Source organism: Denticeps clupeoides, chromosome 19 (genome assembly GCF_900700375.1).
Source record: "Denticeps clupeoides chromosome 19, fDenClu1.1, whole genome shotgun sequence".
NCBI classification, from domain to species: Eukaryota; Metazoa; Chordata; class Actinopteri; order Clupeiformes; family Denticipitidae; genus Denticeps; species Denticeps clupeoides.
This window is the reverse complement of record NC_041725.1, coordinates 17,051,349-17,071,654: the sequence shown is the minus strand read 5'-3', so window position 1 is coordinate 17,071,654 and position 20,306 is coordinate 17,051,349. Positions and strand designations below refer to the sequence as shown.

Genomic DNA, 20,306 nt, shown 5'->3' with positions numbered 1-20,306 from the left:
GTACCACACAATCAGACCGTCTGCATGATGCTGCAACAATCTACACAAAACTGATCTTAGAGGAGTCAGAGAAACAGCTGGGTGATGCTATAAAATTTGTAAAAGATTCAAGCATCACAGAAAATGAACAACATATGAGTGAAGCTACAGAAGGTGACGCAGAAGTGGTCACAGATCTATGCGCTACACAACCAGTCCTTCTGAGTGATGTTGCAAAAGATTGCAAAGATCTTGTTGAGTCAAAGGAGTCACTGAAACAGCAACACATTTTCATGAATGATGCTACAGAAGGTTACAAGGAAGCTCGCACAACAGGACAGTTGGAAGGGGAAACAGAGGACGTTTTAACATGCATGTGCTGCGCACACTGTAGAGGGACTGTGAAGATAATGAAGGCAAAACTAGAAGAACTACAGAGACACACTGATTTAGGAAATAATGCGCTAATCTGAAATAACAGAACACTTAATGTTTTGTAAGAAGGAACCTGCAGCTTCAGCGCTATTGCTTGAATATTACATGCTTCATATAATATTCCACACGCCTGTATTTAGAGAAAATAAACCTTTATCCCTTTAGAGGTTGCATGCTTATTGTTATTATTGTTACTGTTCTGTTAAAAGTGGAAGTAAAATACAACTGGAGCAAGCTCTAAACTAAAGTAAATCACAAAATTGTGGGCTGATAGCATTATAGCAAATTATAACTATATATCAACCGTTGTGTTGTCCCGCAATTGGGTTAAACGTACCTGCCAACATTGAGGAGTGTCTCCGACATTCTGTCTGAGTGTGACAGAATGACTGAGCCCTCGATTAACCCTGCGGACTTCACCACTTTGTGTGATACTGTGTCCGGCAGGCCACCGCCATCGAGCGTCTGTCTCAGGAGGTTAATTTCCTGCGGCAGCCCCTGTATGAGGTGGCTTCCGTGTGCCAGCAGCGGCTCACGCTCTGCTTCAGCTGTTACAGTTCATCTTGCTGCCAGATTACTAAATATATTTATAAAACTTTACTTTACTTTACTTTACTTTAAAACAAGATGCTCTCTTACTGGTAGACAAATGACCTGTTGTGGAGGTCATACGGTTGGGCAACTGATGATCTATTTGCCAATAAACAAACGACCCATTACCGTAAATGGTTTTCCTTGACGGACGGGTCACTGGCACAGGATGATATACCCCATGACTGCATGAGGACAATTTTATATGCTTTTCCTCCAGTTCTTCTACTGTGGAGGTGCAGGACTGCAGCTTTGTGTTTTCGCAATTCCTTCGAAGAGACCACAACAATAGCATGAAAGTAGCGTGAAATGTTGTCAACATTTAACTCTCGAACATTAGTTGATGTGATTGGCTGTAAACATTGAAGACGTTTGATTGGCTACCTTTTGAAAAAAAGACTTTAGTGCAGTCAGGGGAGTTTCAAAAAGAAATGTAAGAGTATTCACAAATATATGTCACATACAGTCATACACAATATGATATGCATTGAAATGCTTTACCAACTACTATGTACCACCTCAGGATATCGCTCTGGAACTTTACCCTGGCCCTGAGGTTGTCGAGCTTATTCTCCAGTGACTGGACATTGGCGAGCAGGATGCTAGGCAGAGGTGTGCGGTGTGCACGGGCTCTCAGCCTGTTCCTGATGCCGACTCGTTTCTTCCGGGGCCGCTGCTTCGTGTTGCATCCTTAGTTGTTCCTCAGGATCTCACTCAGCCAGCTGGGATCCGGAGCAATTAAAATCCTCGAATTGTGAGTGCATTGTATACTAATAGAAACAAGGTGTCTCTATTTTTACCTAATACGCTCAATGGTGGTGGATTCTGATTCCGATTCTCAATTCCGATTCTTTGTGGGCTGGAGTCAAAACATGTCACAGGCTCATTTGATTTCACAGAGGATAATTTTATTTTGATTCAATATGAGTTGCAGGAGCTGCAGCCCATGCAGGAGAAAATTAGGAATGCCTCTGCACCAGACCAAAAAACAGATTTATATATGCAACCTGGTCTGGACTCTCTGTACATGTATAAAAACAGTTCTTGTTCAGAAATACGAGCATATCTGCCTCAGGCTGTTTCCGTGAACGTTCAGCACAGATTGTGTCAACGGCAGTTGAGAAAACTCATTCACTAAGTGTAGAGGAGGCCTGAACACACAAATACGAAAAGGCTATGTTTGACATTAAAGGATATGTCATGCGCTGGTTCCACCACCAGTCAGCAGGGTCATCAGACGTAAAGGTTGGTGGTGTCTCCTTATACATCTGCATCTCCTTCTCTGCATGGTCCTGGATGGACATGGTCCTCCTTTGTGATGACCTCTTTTCTGCATCGTCATCGGCAAAAAGCTCCTCCAATGGAGACTTTCTTGGATGTTTTCTTGGAGGTTGTTGCTGCAAAAACAAAGAATAGACTTATTCACTAAATGAAAAACATCTACTTAAGGCAGAGGCTAAGATCCTAAATATAATATTTCAGCATTTCTGTGCTTACATTCTCATCTTCCTCCTCCACTTCATCATTATCATGCCTTTTCTCTGACCACATTGTTCTGACATCACTACCTTCTCCACAATCATCCTCTGTTGACTAATAACATAATTGGTATTTAATGGCTGAATTGGAGACATTAAATGTTTGAGCTTCAGTGACATTATATAACCTGCTTGTGCTCAGAATCTGTCATCATCTGTCTCTTGATTCGGTCCCAGACACCGACAGAGTCATCATCACAATCCATATTTTGTTTGAAGCGTGGGTCTAATGCTGTTGCCACTTCAAGAAAGTTCCTGATGTCCTCGCTCTGTAAAATAAAAATGTTATTTAAATATACAATAAGGTCACAGGAATAGAATTATTTAATGTTTGCCCAAACTTGCTTCTTGAGATTGGATACAAATACTGTGTCTCCCTCAACAACAGTAATGTGCATCTCTAGCTTTTGGAGAATTGGCAGGATCTGACCACATGTGGGGTTCTTTTCCATTGAAACGCAAGTGTGGAAGTGTAAAGTGTGGAAGTGTAAAGAACTCTCATCAAGTTGATGAAGTCCTCTGCCTTCCTGAAGTCTTCTTCACTCAGCCAGGCAAGTCTGTGTGTGACAATTAGGATACATTTTATAATATAAAATGAATAGTTCTTTTTGCTTACACTTTTATCTATTTATCACTTTGTTTTACTACACTTTTACTAATTATCTAACATTAGACTCTCACTTGAAGTTAACTTTCTGTGGAAGAGTGCCATGTGAATGGAGTTTCACAACGAGTCTCCACAGGTTTAGCTTTAACAGCAATAATATTAGGACTGCTACTAGCGTGGGCAATTTGCATAAGGCTACATTCATCTACGAGGGAAAAAAATATTTCAGTAACGTTGTTGTTCACCAAATTTGGTCAAGCGCTTTATTGTTAAACTACAATCACTTACCTGAGGTAACGTTACTAACGTTGGTTAGCGCAGGGTTGCCCGAGGAGGACGAGACGGTGGACCTGCGCAGCACGTCAAACACGCTACACTCCTTAATTTGTATATCATGCAGGCGTAGTGCATCCTCCCGGGCAAGATATCATTTTGTCACATGTGTTGCACTCTGCCGACCCAGGCTTTTTTCGGGTGAAATAAAGCCACACTTTTGAGCGCCGCTTACCGTGCTCCATAGCTGCAACTGAACAAGCGCGCGGCAAGCACTTCCGGAAATACGGCGGCCACACTGGAAAACAAAACTTGCGTGTTTGGAACCGATGATCGGAATCGAAAACAAATTTTATAAACAATTCCGATGGCATCGTTATTTTTTTAACGGTTCCAAGTTCCTCGACTGGCTCCTCTCAATGTGGAGGAGCAGCGGTTCTAATCTGAGTCCCTCCCGAATGTCCGAGCTCATCACCCCATCTCTAAGGCTGCGCCCGGCCACCCTATGGAGGAAACTCATTTTGGCAGCTTGTATCCGCGATCTCATTCTTTCGTTCATTACCCAAAGCTCATGACAATAGGTGACGATTGGGACGTACATCAACTAGTAAATCGAGAGCCTTGCTTTCTGATTTGTCACCATGACAAATCGGTTCATCGTCTGCATCACTGCCCCAATCCTCCTGTCGATCTCCTGTTCCCTTCTTCCCTCACTCGTGAACAAGACCCCGAGATACTTAAACTCTTCCACTTGAGGCAAGAACTCTCTCCCGACCTGGAGATCTCATCCAGCCGCCCATCCCAGCCACTTCACACTCGGCTGCAAACCTACATTCACATTTACAGCATTTATCAGACGCCCTCATCCAGAGTGAATTACAATCAGTAGCTCCTCTGGTACAAGGACTAAATGGCCCTTAAGAAAAGGCCATCTATCCCATACTCCTAGAGCGCCCCCTATAGGGTACCCCTGGGGACACGGTCATAAACCCTCTGGTCCCCCTTCTTAAAAACGGGGAATACCACCTCAGTCTGCCACTCCACCGGAACTGCCCCCGATGTCCACGCAATGTTGCAGAGACGTGTCAACCACAACAGCCCTCAACAGGAACTTCTGCCCCTGAAATTTGACAGTCCATACCCAGGTATCCCAGCTCTGGTTCCTCCTTGGAATGCGCATTGGTGGGATTGAGGAGCTCCTCAAAGTGTGAGTGAGCGAGTTGCTGCCTTCCTCTCCTGAGGCGTCGGATGGATTGCTAGAAACTCTTGGGAGCCTTGCGACCACAGCTAGCAACAGCTGCCTCAACAATTGCAGAGCGGAACAAGGTCCATTCGGACTCAATGTCCCCCACTGCTCTCAGGACTCAGTCAAAGCTCTGCTGGAGGTGGGTATTGAAGACCATCTTGACAGGTTCTTCTGACAGGCGTTCCCAGTAGACCCTCACTATACATTTGGGTCTGCCAGGTCTACGTGGCATCTTCCCCTGCCATCAGATCCAACTCTTCATCAGGTGATGTTCAGTTGACAGCTCCGCTCCTCTCTTTTGCGACCATATGTCCAAAACATATGGTCACAGGTCAGATGATAAGACTACAAAGTCAATCATCGACCTGCGACCAAGGCTGTCCTGGTAAGAAGTGTACCGATGGGCATTCTTATGTTCAAACATGGTGTTCGTTATGGCCCAACTGCGGCACAAACAACAGTCAGGACCTGTTCCATGACCTGAAGGCACAGGGAAGCTACCCTCTCGTCCCCCAGGGTAAACCCCAACAAACAGACTGTGAGAGTCTTGGGGCTAACAAAAAGCCAGCCCCAGCCCTCCACCTCTCACCCAGAGCAACTCCAGTAAAGGAGAGTGTCCAACCTCTCTCAAGGACTTTGGTTCCAGAGCCAATGCTATGTGTCAAGGTGTGCACCAAACCACAGGCCCGGCTCTACTTTGACACAACAGTGCGGTGCAACTACAATTAATGCTGTAATGCATGAAAAGTTTTTATGCTGTTACCTTGTGAAATGACAGAAATTCAAGGAATTCTTCCACCTGATGCTTACTAACTTTTTTTTTTACATATCAAAAAATCTATTTCAAGCTTTTCAGTCTCACCTTCAGTTTTAATTAAATCATGAATAATGGTCTTATAGAGAATATGGTTATAGCTGAATAGATGCGTGAAGTTTGTGATATGTATTAGGGCTGCACGATTTGGGGAAAAAGACATATTGCGATTATTGAGATCAATATTGCGATATGCGATTGCGATATGATAAAGGACACTTGCTTGTATATCAATGAAAAGTCACATACTAATAGTGAAATGTTTAATTTCAAAGTGAAACATACAAACTACTTATAACAAAATGCAATAATTCTACAAAATTAAATAAATCACAAAAAACTCTTTACATTACTGTCGAACGACAAACCCTGGTAAGGCTAAACAACTGTTTTGATTATATTTGGCCATTATAAAATCCCGTATTATAGTTCTTACGTTTAACCAAAAGGTTGTTTGGAGGCTGACTTGAACACAGGAATGCATAGCTTTGCTAGCTTAGCTAAGGTTAAGATTTGTAAACTGAGATTAATTTCTTTATGAAACCTTCAAAGTTTGAGAAAAGTTAACTAAGCAGCTAAGAACAGTCTAAATAGTTAATGCCTCCGTTTAGCCAAAACGTTGTTTGGAGGCTGACTTGAACACAGGAATGCATAGCTTCGCTAGCTTAGCTAAGGTTAAGACTTATAAAACGGGATTTTATAATGGCCAAATATATTCAAAACAATTGTCCAACCTAAATGTAATCCCCGGGATCTGGTTTGGAGCGTACAGCGGTTTGTACAGCCCCAAGCAGCACAAGAGTGAGGCATTTTTATGCACTTCTCTCCGTAGACATGTATATGCTTCACGCCACAGCAGAGCCTCTCGCAATATGGCGGCGACGTTGACGTACGTCTAACCATATGTCTCCGAATCGAAAGTCATGTGACCAAACACGTCACATCCGACTGAAGTGAGACTTCAGTCAGCTCGCAAACTTTGAGGATGAGAGAATGGATCGGATATGTTGCCAATCCAATCCATGTACTAATCATTTAAATCGCAGCTTTTTGCGTTCATGTAATCGCACAGCCTGACATCGCGATTACGATTGCGATTAGATTAATCATGCAGCTCTAATTTTGTATTTTAGCCATGAACGCTCTCTGACACAGAAAACCAGAGTGAAGTCGGTGACTTGAGACACAGTCAACAGGAATCTGCTGGATCTGAATAGTCAGTCAGCACACAATGAAAGCTGCCCTCTGCATTTACCCATCACCCTTGCGCAGCCATGAATGGCGCCTGGGGAGCAGTGCACCTTGATTGAGGGGACCTAAGTGGTGCCTTGGCAGTTCGGGATTTGAACCTGCAACCTTCCAGTTATGAGTTCGCTTACTTAGGCCAGCCTATGTGGTAAGCGGCAATCTTGGAAACTAATAACTGCCTGTTTAGGTATTATGACAGTATTGTTAAATACATTTTCATTTGCCGCTTTCAGATACAAAAGGTGGGATGCATAAGCACTTTAAATTTTATAGTATTTGTCAGATGTCCTTATCCAGAGTGACTTACAATCAGTATTTACAGGGAGTGGGGGGGGTGGGGGGGGGGATTTGCAAAAATCTCAACAGCATTCCATGTTGTTTTTATTTTATTTATATAAAAAAATTTAAATGAATATAATGTGTAAAAGAAACTTCTCCCTATACGTCCCTATGCATGTGTAATTTGACCTTTTTGTGAAAATACTTAAACGAAAAACATTTAAAAAACAGTGTACTTAAAAAACCTTTATCACTTGAAACATGATTTGAATTATTTGGTTTGTTTCAATTATACTTGTTTATTTTCAATTTTCATCAATGTTGTACAAATAGTAAAAGGAAAAATAACTACCTCCTATGATATATATATGGTGTGTGTATATATATATTATAGATATTTGGTTAACAGGAAGAAGTATACTATCAATTAAAAAAAAATTATTTACACCAAATACAAAAAAAGGCCTTGCATAATACATAAGAGAAAACCTCTGTCTGCACTTCGCTGAATTGATCGTCCTGAAGGCAAAGAATTCCACATCAGCACATTTACAGTCATTCGGAAAAGGGACTAAGTGCCATAAAAAGGTTAAAGATGCTGGGCCATAAGCTGAGGCCAAACCAACAACGACACAGTTTTCTCAATCCTGTTCCTAAACCCTGGAACGACATAACACTGACCTGTTCATAAAGCTAAAATACCAAGGGGAAAAAAAAAAAAAAAAAAAAGACCAGCATTAAAATTTCACTATAAAGTCATAAAAAAAAAAAAAAACAATCAAAATCACAATGACAAGAGTTTTGGCTACTGCACTGATTTAGTTTTATAAAATCATAAAATGAGGGTTTGAAGGTTTCAGACAAGGTTGCAATATTTGAACAAAGAATGATTGAGGAAAGAAAATAGCTCATTAATACAAAAGGTCGTGTTTTTTATAATCCAGACCAATGTAGGGTCGTCGGAAACACTAAAGCTCTCTGACCCCTGACCTACGTAACACCACGCCTCTACAAGGTCTGTAACACATAGGAGATCAACAGTAACTTGAAACTCCACCGTTCGTTTGTTAAAAACCAGCCACGTGGCTCATGCGCACACACACACACACTCGGTTACGTGTCGCTCTTTAGTGTTTTCTGCTCCTTTTTTAATAAGGAGTGCTAACAGTGTAAGAGAGGACCGTATACATGAAGCACACACACACACAGAGCACAGGAGTCCAGGAGATCATCCAACATCACGTCTTACCAAAAAGAAAACGACTGGAACAAAAAAAACTGACATTTGATATATATATATATATATATATAGTTTTTCCTTCAAATTGTGTAAAGCCCGAGCTGAAAGTTTGGCCGTGTGAGTTCCATGCTTCTTCATGTACGTATCTTCTGTACCCGCCCTGTTCTCACGCGGTGAACTGTTCCAGTTTCGGGCACCAGGCGGCTGTGTGTGTGTGTAAAAGCAGACGCGCTGAAGAGCAGAAACAGAATTCGACACAACTGTGCAGCGTGGGCCGCAGTCCAAGGTTCATGCATAAACGCTGCCCGGCTGCGGCTGCTGGGACTGCGGCGCCTGCGGCTGCGCCGGCGGCTGCAGCTGGGCCTGATCTGGAATGTGTGTGTGGCGGGGAGGAGCCAGTGTGTGGGGGTTGCCCAGCGGCGTAGGGCTGGTGGTGACGTCGGACCAGTCTGAGTTGGAGTGGGGTGAGGAGGAGGACCAGGGATCCGGCGACTCTGGCGACGGGGTGAGGTAGGGGTGCTCGTTCGGGGGCTGGGCCGGGTGCCCGGGCGTGGTGCCCTCTGAGCCAGAGGCGGGGTAGCTGTGCTGGGAAGGAGGAGTGGGGTACTTATCCACAGGGCTCTGCAGTTGCTGGTAAGGGGCCACTTGTCGGCCCTGGCCGTCCACCATGCCCACACCCATGGAGTGGGAGTGCTGATGAGTGAGGGGGTGGGGCATCTGGTACATCAGCCCGGGGGTGCAGTGCAGGTGGGCGGCTCCCTGCTGCGCGAGGGCCTGGCCCTGCATCTGCACCGCCGCTGCCTGCTTCATCATCGGCTGTCCCCCTCCGGGCGCCATCATCTGGAACGTGACGATGGGAGGCAGCTGCTCTCGGCTCATGGTGACGTTCATGGGCGTCAGCATGCCCTGCGGGCTGTGGTGTTGCGGTAGGGTGTGGTGCCCGGCACCCATCTGGTGCTGAAGCAGCCCAAACACATGTCCTCCATAAGTGTGCTTGTTCATCCCCACCCAGCTCTGCTGATGGTTGCCCAGCACGTGGCTGACCGGCGGCAGGAGGGGCCGGGACGTGGGACTGGCCAGCAGGGCGGGGGAGGTGGCGGTGGCGGTGGAGGCCGCGGCGGCGTCTCCTGTGTACGAGTGCGGGGACTCCAGCGAGTCCACGGGGGACATGGTGACCGAGCTCTCCGGCAGGCCCGCGGCCTTGGTGCCGCCGTTTCCCCCGACCGCGACCACAGCAGGACCCTCCGCGTGGGGTGGCTTCTTCCTGCGCTTGGCCTTCATGTCTTTCTGCTCTTTGGCTGTTCCACCCCCAACGCCGCCCACTTTCCCACCACCACGCCGGTTCTTCTTGCCCTGAGGGCCCGACCGCATGCCGATAAAGCCGTTGCCTCCGTTTCCACAGACCAGAGAAGAGTGCCCGGGTCCTCCCACATGGCCAGGGCCAGTGTGAGGGCTGTGGACCAGGTTGTACTGATCCAGAAGCCGCACAATGTCATGGTGCATGCGCTCCTGGGCCGTGTCCCTGGGTAGGCGGTCCAGGTGGTCAGTGATGTCACGGTTGGAGTAATGATCCAGCAACACCTGGGCAGCCTCAAAACTGCCCTCCCGTGCTGCCAGGAACAGCGGGGTCTCTTCCTGGTGGGAAGAAGAGGACAGAAGGATCGAGGGATGCTGACTTTTTTCTTTTTTTTCTAAATCACCTACACATCGATTGGCTGAATGTTTTCAGGGACCCTCACCTTGTTGTCTTGCATGTCCCGATTGGCTCCATTCTTCAGCAGCACCAGCGTGGCCTCAACATTGTTCACAGCAGCGGCCCAGTGGAGAGCAGACTTGCCTGTGGAGGGAAGCAGAATCAATTAGATGAGCTTCAAACATTTTTTATATATTTCTGGATACACTAACTATTCAGCCAATAAATACATTAGGTCAATTCAATAATCCCTTATATGGCTACCAAGCTTCAATTAATTCAGGATTGTTAATAAATACTGATTAATCTTTGGCCATATTCAGTGTTTGACCATCTTCAGTTTACAGCTTTTTGCAAAAAAAAAATTCCCAGGTTGGCTCAGATTAGATGTGAGAGACAGTAGAAGAGAACTCGCCATGGTCATCTACGGCATTGACATCAGCATGACAATGCACCAGTTCCTCCACCATCCCCTCCACTGCCAGCCGGGCAGCCAGGATCAAAGGCGTGGTCCCATCGTTCATGCGGGCATCCAGGTCTGTGGCACGGTTACGGATCAGAATCTGCAGTGGAAAAAGGCCATGTGACCATGGTTACGGTGCAGCACAGAAAAACGACTGAGGCTTTTGTGAAGTCAGAGCCGCACCTGAAACACGCCCTGAGCATCTGCAGCTACTGCAGCGTGCAGCGGCGTGCGGCCCATGTTGTCATGTGCATTTGCATCTGCACCGGCGTCCAGGAGCCTCTTGGCGGCATCGGCACGGGAGTAGCGGGCGGCCAGGTGCAGTGCCGTCTCCCCGGTGCGATCCGTCTGGGCCATAAGTGTGGCCCCCTGTGCAATGAGGTCAGAGATGACACTGGATCCTGGCTCTTCAGCTTCACTGTCCTCCTCGTCATCCTCGATGCCGCTGCTCCGCAGTGAGGCCAGCATGAGTGGGGTGAAGCCATCTGCCGGAGAAAAAAAAAAAAAAAAAGGATTTGGTGATCATTCAAACGGTTGTCATCATGTTTTACGTGCGGAGATCTTGATGTAATTTCAGGCCCTTCACTCCCTGCACTTGCTTCAGTTCCACTTCACCAGAATCTCCACTGGGAAGAGTCTGGATGTCTGGATGAGGCACGTACCTGGTCCTTTCACATTGACATCCAAGCAGTCAGTGTCCAGATCAGCCTGCGGCGGTGTGAGGGAGATGTCGGCAGCCTTGCGGTGTTGCAGTGTCCACTCCCGGTGGTCCACTCCACTGTCCATAGGCAGCAGAGGTTTGTCTTCAATCTGCAGGAAAGGACACAATGACGATGGAAAAGTCATTTGTGCGGAGGGGTTCCAGAAGTGACTGGTTTTACATAGTCGGGGGCATCCAGCGTACCCTGGGCTTTTTGGATGGGTGCTCCTCCTCTGGCCACCGATGGGACTGACTGCCATCTGCCAGAGCTCCATCCTGGGGTTTCTGCAAGCTCCTGAGGTTCAAAAACATGCTTGTCAAAAAACAGACATTAATCTGTAGATATCAACATGAGTGCTGTTGTAGACCGTTTTGAAATAGTACATCAGTTCTTATCACAAAATTTTAAAGATTGCTGCACCTAGCGAGTCTGGTCTCAGTATCACCTGGCTGTGAACAGGGTATGGATGGACTTTACTCCAACAAAATGTGTCATTGCAGAAGGTGTTAGTCACAGTCTAAAACACCACTTGCTACCATGGTGTCCCTGAGCAAGAGTGTCTCCAGGGGAACTGTCCCTGTCACTACTGACTGCACTCTGGATAAGGGTGTCTGGTAAATGCTGTAAATGTAAGTATGTTGAAGACAATGGAGTCTCATACTCACTTCAAGCTAAAGTCATCCTGGCCCACCGGCTCACGTCGCTTATTGTTGCTATTGGGCAGGAAGCCGTCCGGCAGCCACAGTATTCCATGCTTGCGCTTCCTCTTGGCAGCCAGCACTCCCAACATCAGGATCAGAAGCCCAATTGCCACGGCGACTGCCACCAGATACCACAGTGGGTTGGGTGGAGGCGACGGTGGGTTAGCTGTAGGGGACAGATCAACATGTTCTCATTTACGAGCCTCTTCTCGTAGTGAGGCTGTGGGTCGTGACTGCTCCTGACGCAAAACTTACTGCTGTTGACTGAAACAATGGGGTAAGGAAGCTCCAATTTCAGCGATTCTGCGGCAATGAATGACGCAGCTTGGTCTGTACGAGAGAAGCACTCTGTGGACCCTTGAGCACACTGCCGGTTGTCAATCTCCAGGTACACTTTAGATCTGTGGTGGACATGTCAAAAATACGTCAGGAAAAAGCAGAACTTTTACTTGGATGTTTCTTCCTAAGTAATGAACACCAGCAACAAAGAGGATAAGAAAAGCAGCCATCTTGGCCATACCCAATGACTTCTTTTCCAAGCTCCCGTTTCCCCCGCCGCTTCATGGTGGTCGCCCCGTCCTCCTGCTCGTCACCGTAGTAAGGATAAACCATCAGGTTCTGGTTCACATCGCGTCTGATTTGCAGGTTGGTGCGCAGTAGTGCACCCAGCGAACGCAGGAACCCCTTCATGTCTCTTTTCAGCTCCTCGGGCTGTAGCAGCACCACAATCACCAACGCGCCATCAGCCAGTCTGGAAGGGGTGTTAGACGAACAGTCCAGGCCGTCCCAGCCACACGCCTCCGTGTTGCAGCCCTGGTTGCAGTGGCCATTGGCATAGTGGTCAGCACAGTAGTCATCGTACCTGCAGATTAAAGAGAAAATAAAAGGCAGACAGAGGGTACGTTTTAAAAGTGTGGGTTTCTCAACATATAAACCTCTCAGCATGTATAAAAAAAAAAGTGAAGTGATTGTCACATGTGATACACAGCAGCACAGCACACACTGTGAAATTTGTCCTCTGCATTTAACCCATCACCCTGAGTGAGCAGTGGGCGGCCATGACAGGCGCCCGGGGAGCAGTGTGTGGGGACGTTGCTTTGCTCAGTGGCACCTTGGCGGATCGGGATTCGAACCGGCAACCTTCTGATTACGGGGCCGCTTCCTTAACCGCTAGGCCACCACTGCCCCGCTAGGCCACCACTGCCCTCTCCAGGTTTACCTGGAGAGATTAATTCCAACAGAATAAATAATCATTTACACTGTGCAATGCTCCCTTACTTGCATCTGCTGGCAGGGCCCGTTGAGTTCTTCCGACACTCAAAGCCGTCAAACAGACAGCCGGGGTTGTCACACTCAGGGTCACAGTGACCGTTGTGGAATAGATCCCAGCAGTTCAATCCGACTGAGCAGTACTTCCACGGGTCCGGCCAGTGCAGGGAACAGTCCCCCCCGTCCCACAGGCATTCCTGGTTCTTGCACTGTGGGTCGCACACTCCGTCCCTGGACATCTGCTCGCACTGTACGTAAGGGCAGGTGGGCATGTTGCGCAGAAGGGGCGTCTCGCAGAGCCTCCCTGAAAAGTGCAGGGGACACTGGCAGATCCTGTAGGGATTCTGGGGGTCTCTGATGCAGGATCCCCCATTCTGGCACGGGCAAGTCTGGACAAGGTCACAGCGTGCGCCACTATAGCCTGGGGTGCAGTGGCACTGCGGCTGGCCGGATATCTGGTAGCAGGTGCCACCATTCTGGCACTGCAGGTTGGCACAGCTGTAGACTTCAGAATCCCCACAGTTAAAGCCAGTGTAGCCCTGGGACACAAACAGAACACAGACAATTCATAAAAACAATCAGCTTCCAAGTGTCTCCGCCCTGATTTGAGACCGGGTTTGCATTTCTGTGGTAAGGAGAAATGTTCATTTGGCCTTTTTCCGAATATGATATTTTGTAATGAATGTCTATACATGAAGATATATATTTTGGGGACCCCTCTCAGCCTGCATAATAATTTACTCTGCTTTAAGATAACAGTACTGGGATGTTTTCCAAACAAAGTTTGGAACTGCATTGTGTAACTGCAAAAATGTGGGTACCCTTGTAATTTTGCTGATTTTGAATGCATGTAACTGCTCAAAACTGATTACTTGAAACACCAGATTAGTCCGTTAAAACCTCGAGAATCACATGAAAAAGAGTGACTCCATGGGATCCTCGACATAACTCTCAAAAGATCTGATGTCAGAGATTGTTCAGTGTCATAGTTTAGTATCATGCTCTCCCAGACGTTAAAACTGTCAGAATGTAGTCAGAAAATGGAATTCCACAGGCATAGTTGCGGTTAACGTAGGGCTGGCAAGCCAAGAAAACAACAGGAGTGGCATATGAAGAAATTAGTACCAATATCGACAAATTATTCAGGATAATGTTCAAACATGAGTTATACAAGCAAGTGCCCTTTATCATATCGCAATCACATATAGCAATATTGATCTCAATAACTGCAATATGTCTTTTTCCCCAAATCGTGCAGCCCTGTTATCTAAAATCCTTTAGAGCACAGCTCCACAATGGCATTGACTCAAAGTACTTGACAGTTTGGTTGATTTTATTTTATTTTTTTTTTAATTACTGGCAGTGACATGTTTTTTTTAATATTATTGGTATTAATGTATTGGATGTTGCTACTTTCAAAGCTCAGCAAATGATCCAAAAATTAAGAGGGTTCCCAAACCTTTTCATGTGACTGTATATTTGGGTCAACATTGTAAAATGTAGATTAGTGCAGATTCCAGGTAAGCAAATGCCAAGAAAAATGAAAAAAGGATTCAGAGAAGCACAGAGGCCTTTAAAATCATACCTGAGCTATGCAGCTGTAACCTCTTTGTTGCAAGCATGAGAAGGAAAAGAAGAATACATTGCGGTTAGTTTGTGAATAGGCACCAGCAGAAGCAGCGGGAGAGAGGAGGGAAATAAAGAAAGGAGGAGATTGTCCAGCACTGCACCATTCCCATTCCAAAGATCAAAGATGAAAAGACAGGACAAAACACGGCAGATGAAGCTCTGGAATTGAAGAGAAACGAAAGGACGCAAAGTGGAGGAGCAGACCAGTGAACTCACCGGCGGGCAGATGCAGGTGTAGCCATGGCCCGAGCTCACGTTCATCCTACATTCCCCTCGGTTGTGGCAGGGCTTTGACAAGCACAGGTCCACCATGGACTCACAGTGGTCACCTGAGAGACGATGTGTGAGGAATTCACCCTGAGGTTTGCTACTCAGAACTGATTTTAAATATATTTTTTTTAATTGAGAAAAAGAAAGGTGACTCTCATACCCGTGTAACCAAAGCGACAGCGGCACTCGTATCTGTTGTCCAGCTGAACGCAGTCCAGGCTGCCCGGTGCGTGGCAGGGGCTAGACAGACATTCGTTGATGTCTCCTTCGCAGTGCTTGCCGGTGAAGCCAGGTGGGCAAGAGCAGATGTATCCGCCGATCCCGTCCAGGCACGTGCCTCCATTCATGCAGCGTGGACCCCTCTCCGTTGCACACTCGTCCACGTTCACCTCACACTGTGCACCTAAAGTGTCAATCGGCAGCAGATGGTCACTTTTTGTCCTGAGAACGGAAATATTTCCTAACAGGTTACTGAACTCCTTACCGCGTGTGCCCGGTGGGCAGGAGCAGAAGAAGCGGTTGAGCAGGTTGATGCAGGTGCCACCGTTGTGGCATGGGAGGGACAGGCATTCATTCACGTCATATTCACAATGCACGCCCTGGAAGCCTTTTAAACACTGTAAACAGGAACAATGAGGTTTTCTTTATTTGCCCATAAAAAAACATAAAGAGAACGAGGACGTGGAGCTGGAGAACTTCCACGCACCTTACACTCGTATCCACCCTGGTAGTCCACACACGTGGCACTATTGCGGCAGGGATTGGAGAGGCACTCGTTCACCTCGGTCTCACAGTAGTTGCCCGTGTACCCAGCCTGGCAGTGACACTTGTGGGTTTTGCCGGTGTCCTCACAGCGGCCCGCGTGCTGGCACAGTTTTTCCACTGAAATGTCTGTCACACACAGAGAAACAGATGAGAGGGAGTCCACCATGTGGGTTTTTATGAAACGTGCATGACTGTCCAACAAAATCCTTAAAAGGAGCAGTATTTTTATTTTTTTTTTTAGAAGTGTTTATATTTCGAGAGAGGGAAAGAGTATACATTTTTTTTATTCGTAATTTGTTTGATTCAATAAATAAAATCAGCATGACAGCATAATATTTCACCTTTACGATGAGCAGCAGCTTGACAGGACAAGTTGGGCACATCGCAGTAGATGCCAGACCAGCCCTCATTACATATGCAGCGCCATGACATCTTCGACTGAGAACACGATCCTCCATTCTGACAGACTATTTTTCCACACAGGTTGGCCATAAGCTGAACAGAACGAACAAACAGAAGTCCCACATGATCGATGCTCAGGAGTAAAACACGGAGACCGATTGGGGGGAAAAAATGAACTCTTGCTCTCTGTACCTGGCAGTTGGTCCCTGTAAACTCGAGGGGACAGGTGCAGCGGTAGGACCCCAGACCGTCCATGCAGGTGCCTCCGTTCTTACAGGGCTGAGAGTCGCACTCGTTAATTTCATACTGGCAGTACGGGCCAGTGAATCCTGGCCGGCAGTGACAGGTGAAGGTTTTCAGTCCCTCCACACAAGTGCCGTTGTTCAAGCAGGAGCTGAGGAGGAGTCACTTGGTGGTCATTCATTTGTTTCCTTAATTTAACATGATGGAGTGGCAATGGACTAAGGACATCTGCTTCAGATGATTATATGGTGGTCCAGCTGTAATGTACCTCTCTGAACACTGAGGGGCGCTGCGCTCACAGTTCAGGCCTTCGAACCCCGGCTGGCAGGTGCAGACGTAGCTGTTAACAAAGTCCTGGCACTGGCCACCTTTACGGCAGGGAGAGCTGGCGCACTCGTCCACCTCCTCTTCGCAGCGGTCGCCGAAGAAACCAGAGCGGCACTCGCACGAGTAGCGGCCGACTTTGTCGACACACGTGCCCCCGTTCAGGCAGGGATCTGAGACAGACAGAGACGAGGTGGTTTGGACAGGAAGCACTTGTAACAGTTTCTGAAGACAGCGCCGCACACTGCTTCTGCACCTTCCTGATACAAACATGTCCGCTGCACATGACTTTTCAGCATTGTATTGCTACTTTGCACTAAAGATACAGCAAATAATGACAAATGTTCGACAGTACATAGTGAAACGAGGTAACATTTCTCCGGAACCTGGTGCTACACTTTTGAACAAAGTTACATACTGACATAAAGTGCATGTGTGCTACACACACAAACTGGGCTACATATAGTGGAAACAGGGACATTTACGTTTATAGCATTTACCAGACAGCCTTATCCAGAGCGACTTACAATCAGTAGTTACAGGGACAGTCACCCCCTGGAGACACTCAGGGTTAAGTGTCTTGCTCAGAGACACAATGGTCGTAAGTGGGGCAGTGGTGGCCGGTTCGAATCCCGATCCGCCAAGGTGCCACTGAGCAAAGCACCGTCCCCACACACTGCTCCCCGGGCGCCTGTCATGGCTGCCCACTGATGGGGGTGGTAGTAGCCTAGTGGGTAAAACACTCGCCTATGAACCAGAAGACCCAGGTTCAAATCCCACTTACTACCATCGTGTACCTGAGCAAGACACTTAACCCTAAGTTGCTCCAGGGAGACTGTCCCTGTAACTACTGATTGTAAGTCGCTCTGGATAAGGGCGTCTGATAAATGCTGTAAATGAGTTAAATGCAGAGGAGAAATTTCACTGTGTGCACCGTGTGCTGTGCTGCTGTGTGTCACAAGTGACAATCACTTCACTTCACTTCACTTGAAACTGGGTCTTCTGGTTCATAGGCGAGTGTGTTACCCACTAGGCTAGTAACATTCAACAAATAACAAGAACTGGAACTTGAATATTTTTCAGCTCCCATCAAATGTATTTGTGTTTGTGTGTATTTTAAAAGTCACACTCACTGGGGGTGCAGTCGTCAATGTTGTTCTGGCAGTGCACGCCGCTGTAGCCACGCTCACACTTGCAGACATAGTTTCCGGGGATGTTAATGCAGCCGCCCTTATTCTGACACGGGTTCGCTTTGCACTCGTCCACATCATCCCTGCACTGAGGACCTGTAACAGCAGACTGCCAGCGTTACACAGGCTACAACAGAGGTCCCGCACACACTCGGACACAGACATACCCTGCCAGCCTTTGGAGCATTGGCAGACGAAAGAGGTGTAGTCCAGGGAAGGCTGACACACTCCCCCATTGTGGCACGGATGAGACTTGCATGGTTCTAGGTCCTCCTCGCAGTGCCTGCCTGTAAGGGTGTGGAAAGGGGGCAGCGACATTTACGCTTTTGTTAAGAAGACTGGTTCACCGTTTTAGAGCTGGCAAGATGTTGGTAACTTGAGCATGCTTATTTCAGGCAGTGAGACAGGAAGAAAAAGTGGCGCCTTTGACCCAGTCTCTTCCTCTGTCTCTGGGTTACCTGTGTAAGGCAGGGCGCAGAGGCAGGTGTAGCCGTTGACGCCGTCCACACAGGTTCCCTGGTTCAGGCAGGGGTTCGACTCGCACTCGTCAACGTTAATCTGGCAGTTCACACCTGGGAGCACAAGAGATCGTTCGCTGCAACGTTCCCACACTGTCAACGCAGTTAAAGAGCCACGCCTAAGAGCTGAGAGGCACCCGCTCAGACACGCACCTGAGAAGCCGGGACTGCACTTGCAGGTGTAGGAGTTGCGCCCGTCGTGACAGGTGGCGCCGTTGTGGCAGGGGTTGGCCAGGCACTCATCGCGGTCCTGATCGCAATGCTGCCCCACCCAGCCAGGTTTGCATTCGCAGTGGTAGCTGTACAGGGTTAGAGGTGAAAGGTCAAGATCAGCAAGTGCAAACGTTAAGTAATGCGACCAAAAGGGAACGGATTCTCGTGGGAGGAATGGCATGTGCGACACACAGAGACACGCCCATACCCGTCCTGTTTCTCCACACACAGTCCATGCACACAGGGCTGCGGGGCACAGTGGTCCTCCCCAGAGTGGCAGAGAGGCCTGTGGGTGCCAGGCGGGCACAGGCAGTTGAAGCCGTTAACTTTGTCCTCACACGTACCGCCACCGAGACATGGGTTTGACTGGCATTCATCGATGTCCACGTCGCATTTTTTTCCTGTGTCACCGGGAGACAGAGACTCGGTGAACTGACTCAAATCAAACTAAAGGCAGGTGTTGAGCAGTTTGTCTCACGTACCCGTGTATCCTGGTGAGCAAACGCAGGAATATTCATTGATTCCATCATGACACTCTCCATAAATACAGGGGTTACTGGCACAGTCGTCATCATTGTTCTCACAATTGTCTCCTGAAAAGTCACAGGGAAAACTGGTTTAAGCCGAGAGCAGCGGGTGTGGCCACCTTTCTTAAATAAGAGGGTAACAAACGTGCATGTGCATTACTAAAACACCTTTCTCATGTCTGCGAATGTGGCTATAGCGCCACAAGAAACAAAGAATGTTCGTCCCAGGTCAATAATTCTGAGGACCCACGTGACCTGGGTCGGTCACGCTGATTCAGCTGCAACTTGCGAGCTGCTCGGTTATCCTTCCTGACCAGTGAACCCTGTTTTTTCCTTTGTTATAACTCGTCCTCTATAGAGATTTATTCATTCCTGGTTGCTTCGCTCAATTGTTTTCATGTATATGAAAATCTATTAAATGCATGAATGTAACATTACTTAACATGAATTAAAGTAACAATGCATGAATACGAGTAAGTTTTTTAAAGTTCTGACTCAGGACCAGATATGACCAGCAGGGGGAGTGAGGGAGCACAAGCGGTACAGCGTGACCTGAACTGACTGCATAGTGTGTGGGTAGCCCAGCACACGCCTGGGGCCTGACGGCGGCGTCCACACAGAGCCGAGCGTGATGCAGGACTGCTGGTGCGGCTCAGAGAAAAGCTGCTGCGCCCCACAGGGTTCAGGCCGCATGTACGAGAGCCCAGAGTCACAGCAAGCCTTAAACCAGCATGTCTAACCGCATTCCTGCACAACAGCTGGGCGTTCTGTACGACCAAAGCTCTCCATTAAACGAGCCCCTCCAACACCACATACGAGCTCTTACCAGAGGTTCCAGCCAGACAAACGCATTTGTACTGGTTCACCAAGTCAATGCAGCGGCCGCCGTTCTGACAGGGGTTGCTGAGGCACTCCTGGATCTGCACCTTACAGATATGGCCAGTGAATCCCGCCTCACATTCACATCTGAAGGAGGCAATCCCATCCAAACACGTCCCGTGGTGACAGGGGTCTGGGTCACAGTCGTCAATGTTCTCCTCACAGAGATGCCCCTTAAACCCTACGGGAAGCACACCAATGAAATACAGTAAAAATACATATCTGCAGTCTCAAAGCGAAAAAAAATTATAAATAAAAATTTGACCAAA

General features: G+C 47.6%; 1 protein-coding gene and 1 long non-coding RNA gene across 2 annotated transcripts in view; both read right to left on the bottom strand.

Moving 5' to 3' along the window:
* Nucleotides 1-2,020: 2,020 nt before the first annotated feature.
* LOC114769580 (uncharacterized) lies at nucleotides 2,021-3,865 on the bottom strand. The gene is made up of 4 exons (XR_003743232.1): nucleotides 3,439-3,865; nucleotides 2,672-3,100; nucleotides 2,503-2,598; nucleotides 2,021-2,402 (listed from the first exon to the last, which is right to left on the bottom strand). It is a non-coding gene; the product is annotated as an uncharacterized LOC114769580 (long non-coding RNA).
* A 3,419-nt stretch (nucleotides 3,866-7,284) lies between these two features.
* Nucleotides 7,285-20,306, bottom strand: part of notch2 (notch receptor 2) — a 30,051-nt gene continuing 17,029 nt past the window's right edge. Inside the window, 25 exon segments of the mRNA XM_028961169.1 lie at nucleotides 7,285-8,658; nucleotides 8,660-9,885; nucleotides 9,990-10,087; nucleotides 10,359-10,506; nucleotides 10,590-10,891; nucleotides 11,069-11,216; nucleotides 11,311-11,401; nucleotides 11,773-11,974; nucleotides 12,064-12,209; nucleotides 12,329-12,670; nucleotides 13,087-13,616; nucleotides 14,923-15,035; nucleotides 15,137-15,379; nucleotides 15,461-15,593; nucleotides 15,683-15,867; nucleotides 16,083-16,236; nucleotides 16,336-16,537; nucleotides 16,655-16,883; nucleotides 17,844-17,996; nucleotides 18,068-18,187; nucleotides 18,359-18,472; nucleotides 18,572-18,717; nucleotides 18,840-19,032; nucleotides 19,114-19,224; nucleotides 19,985-20,218. Of these exon segments, the coding sequence (XP_028817002.1) occupies nucleotides 8,385-8,658; nucleotides 8,660-9,885; nucleotides 9,990-10,087; nucleotides 10,359-10,506; nucleotides 10,590-10,891; nucleotides 11,069-11,216; nucleotides 11,311-11,401; nucleotides 11,773-11,974; nucleotides 12,064-12,209; nucleotides 12,329-12,670; nucleotides 13,087-13,616; nucleotides 14,923-15,035; nucleotides 15,137-15,379; nucleotides 15,461-15,593; nucleotides 15,683-15,867; nucleotides 16,083-16,236; nucleotides 16,336-16,537; nucleotides 16,655-16,883; nucleotides 17,844-17,996; nucleotides 18,068-18,187; nucleotides 18,359-18,472; nucleotides 18,572-18,717; nucleotides 18,840-19,032; nucleotides 19,114-19,224; nucleotides 19,985-20,218 (5,837 nt within the window). The 3' untranslated portion in view covers nucleotides 7,285-8,384.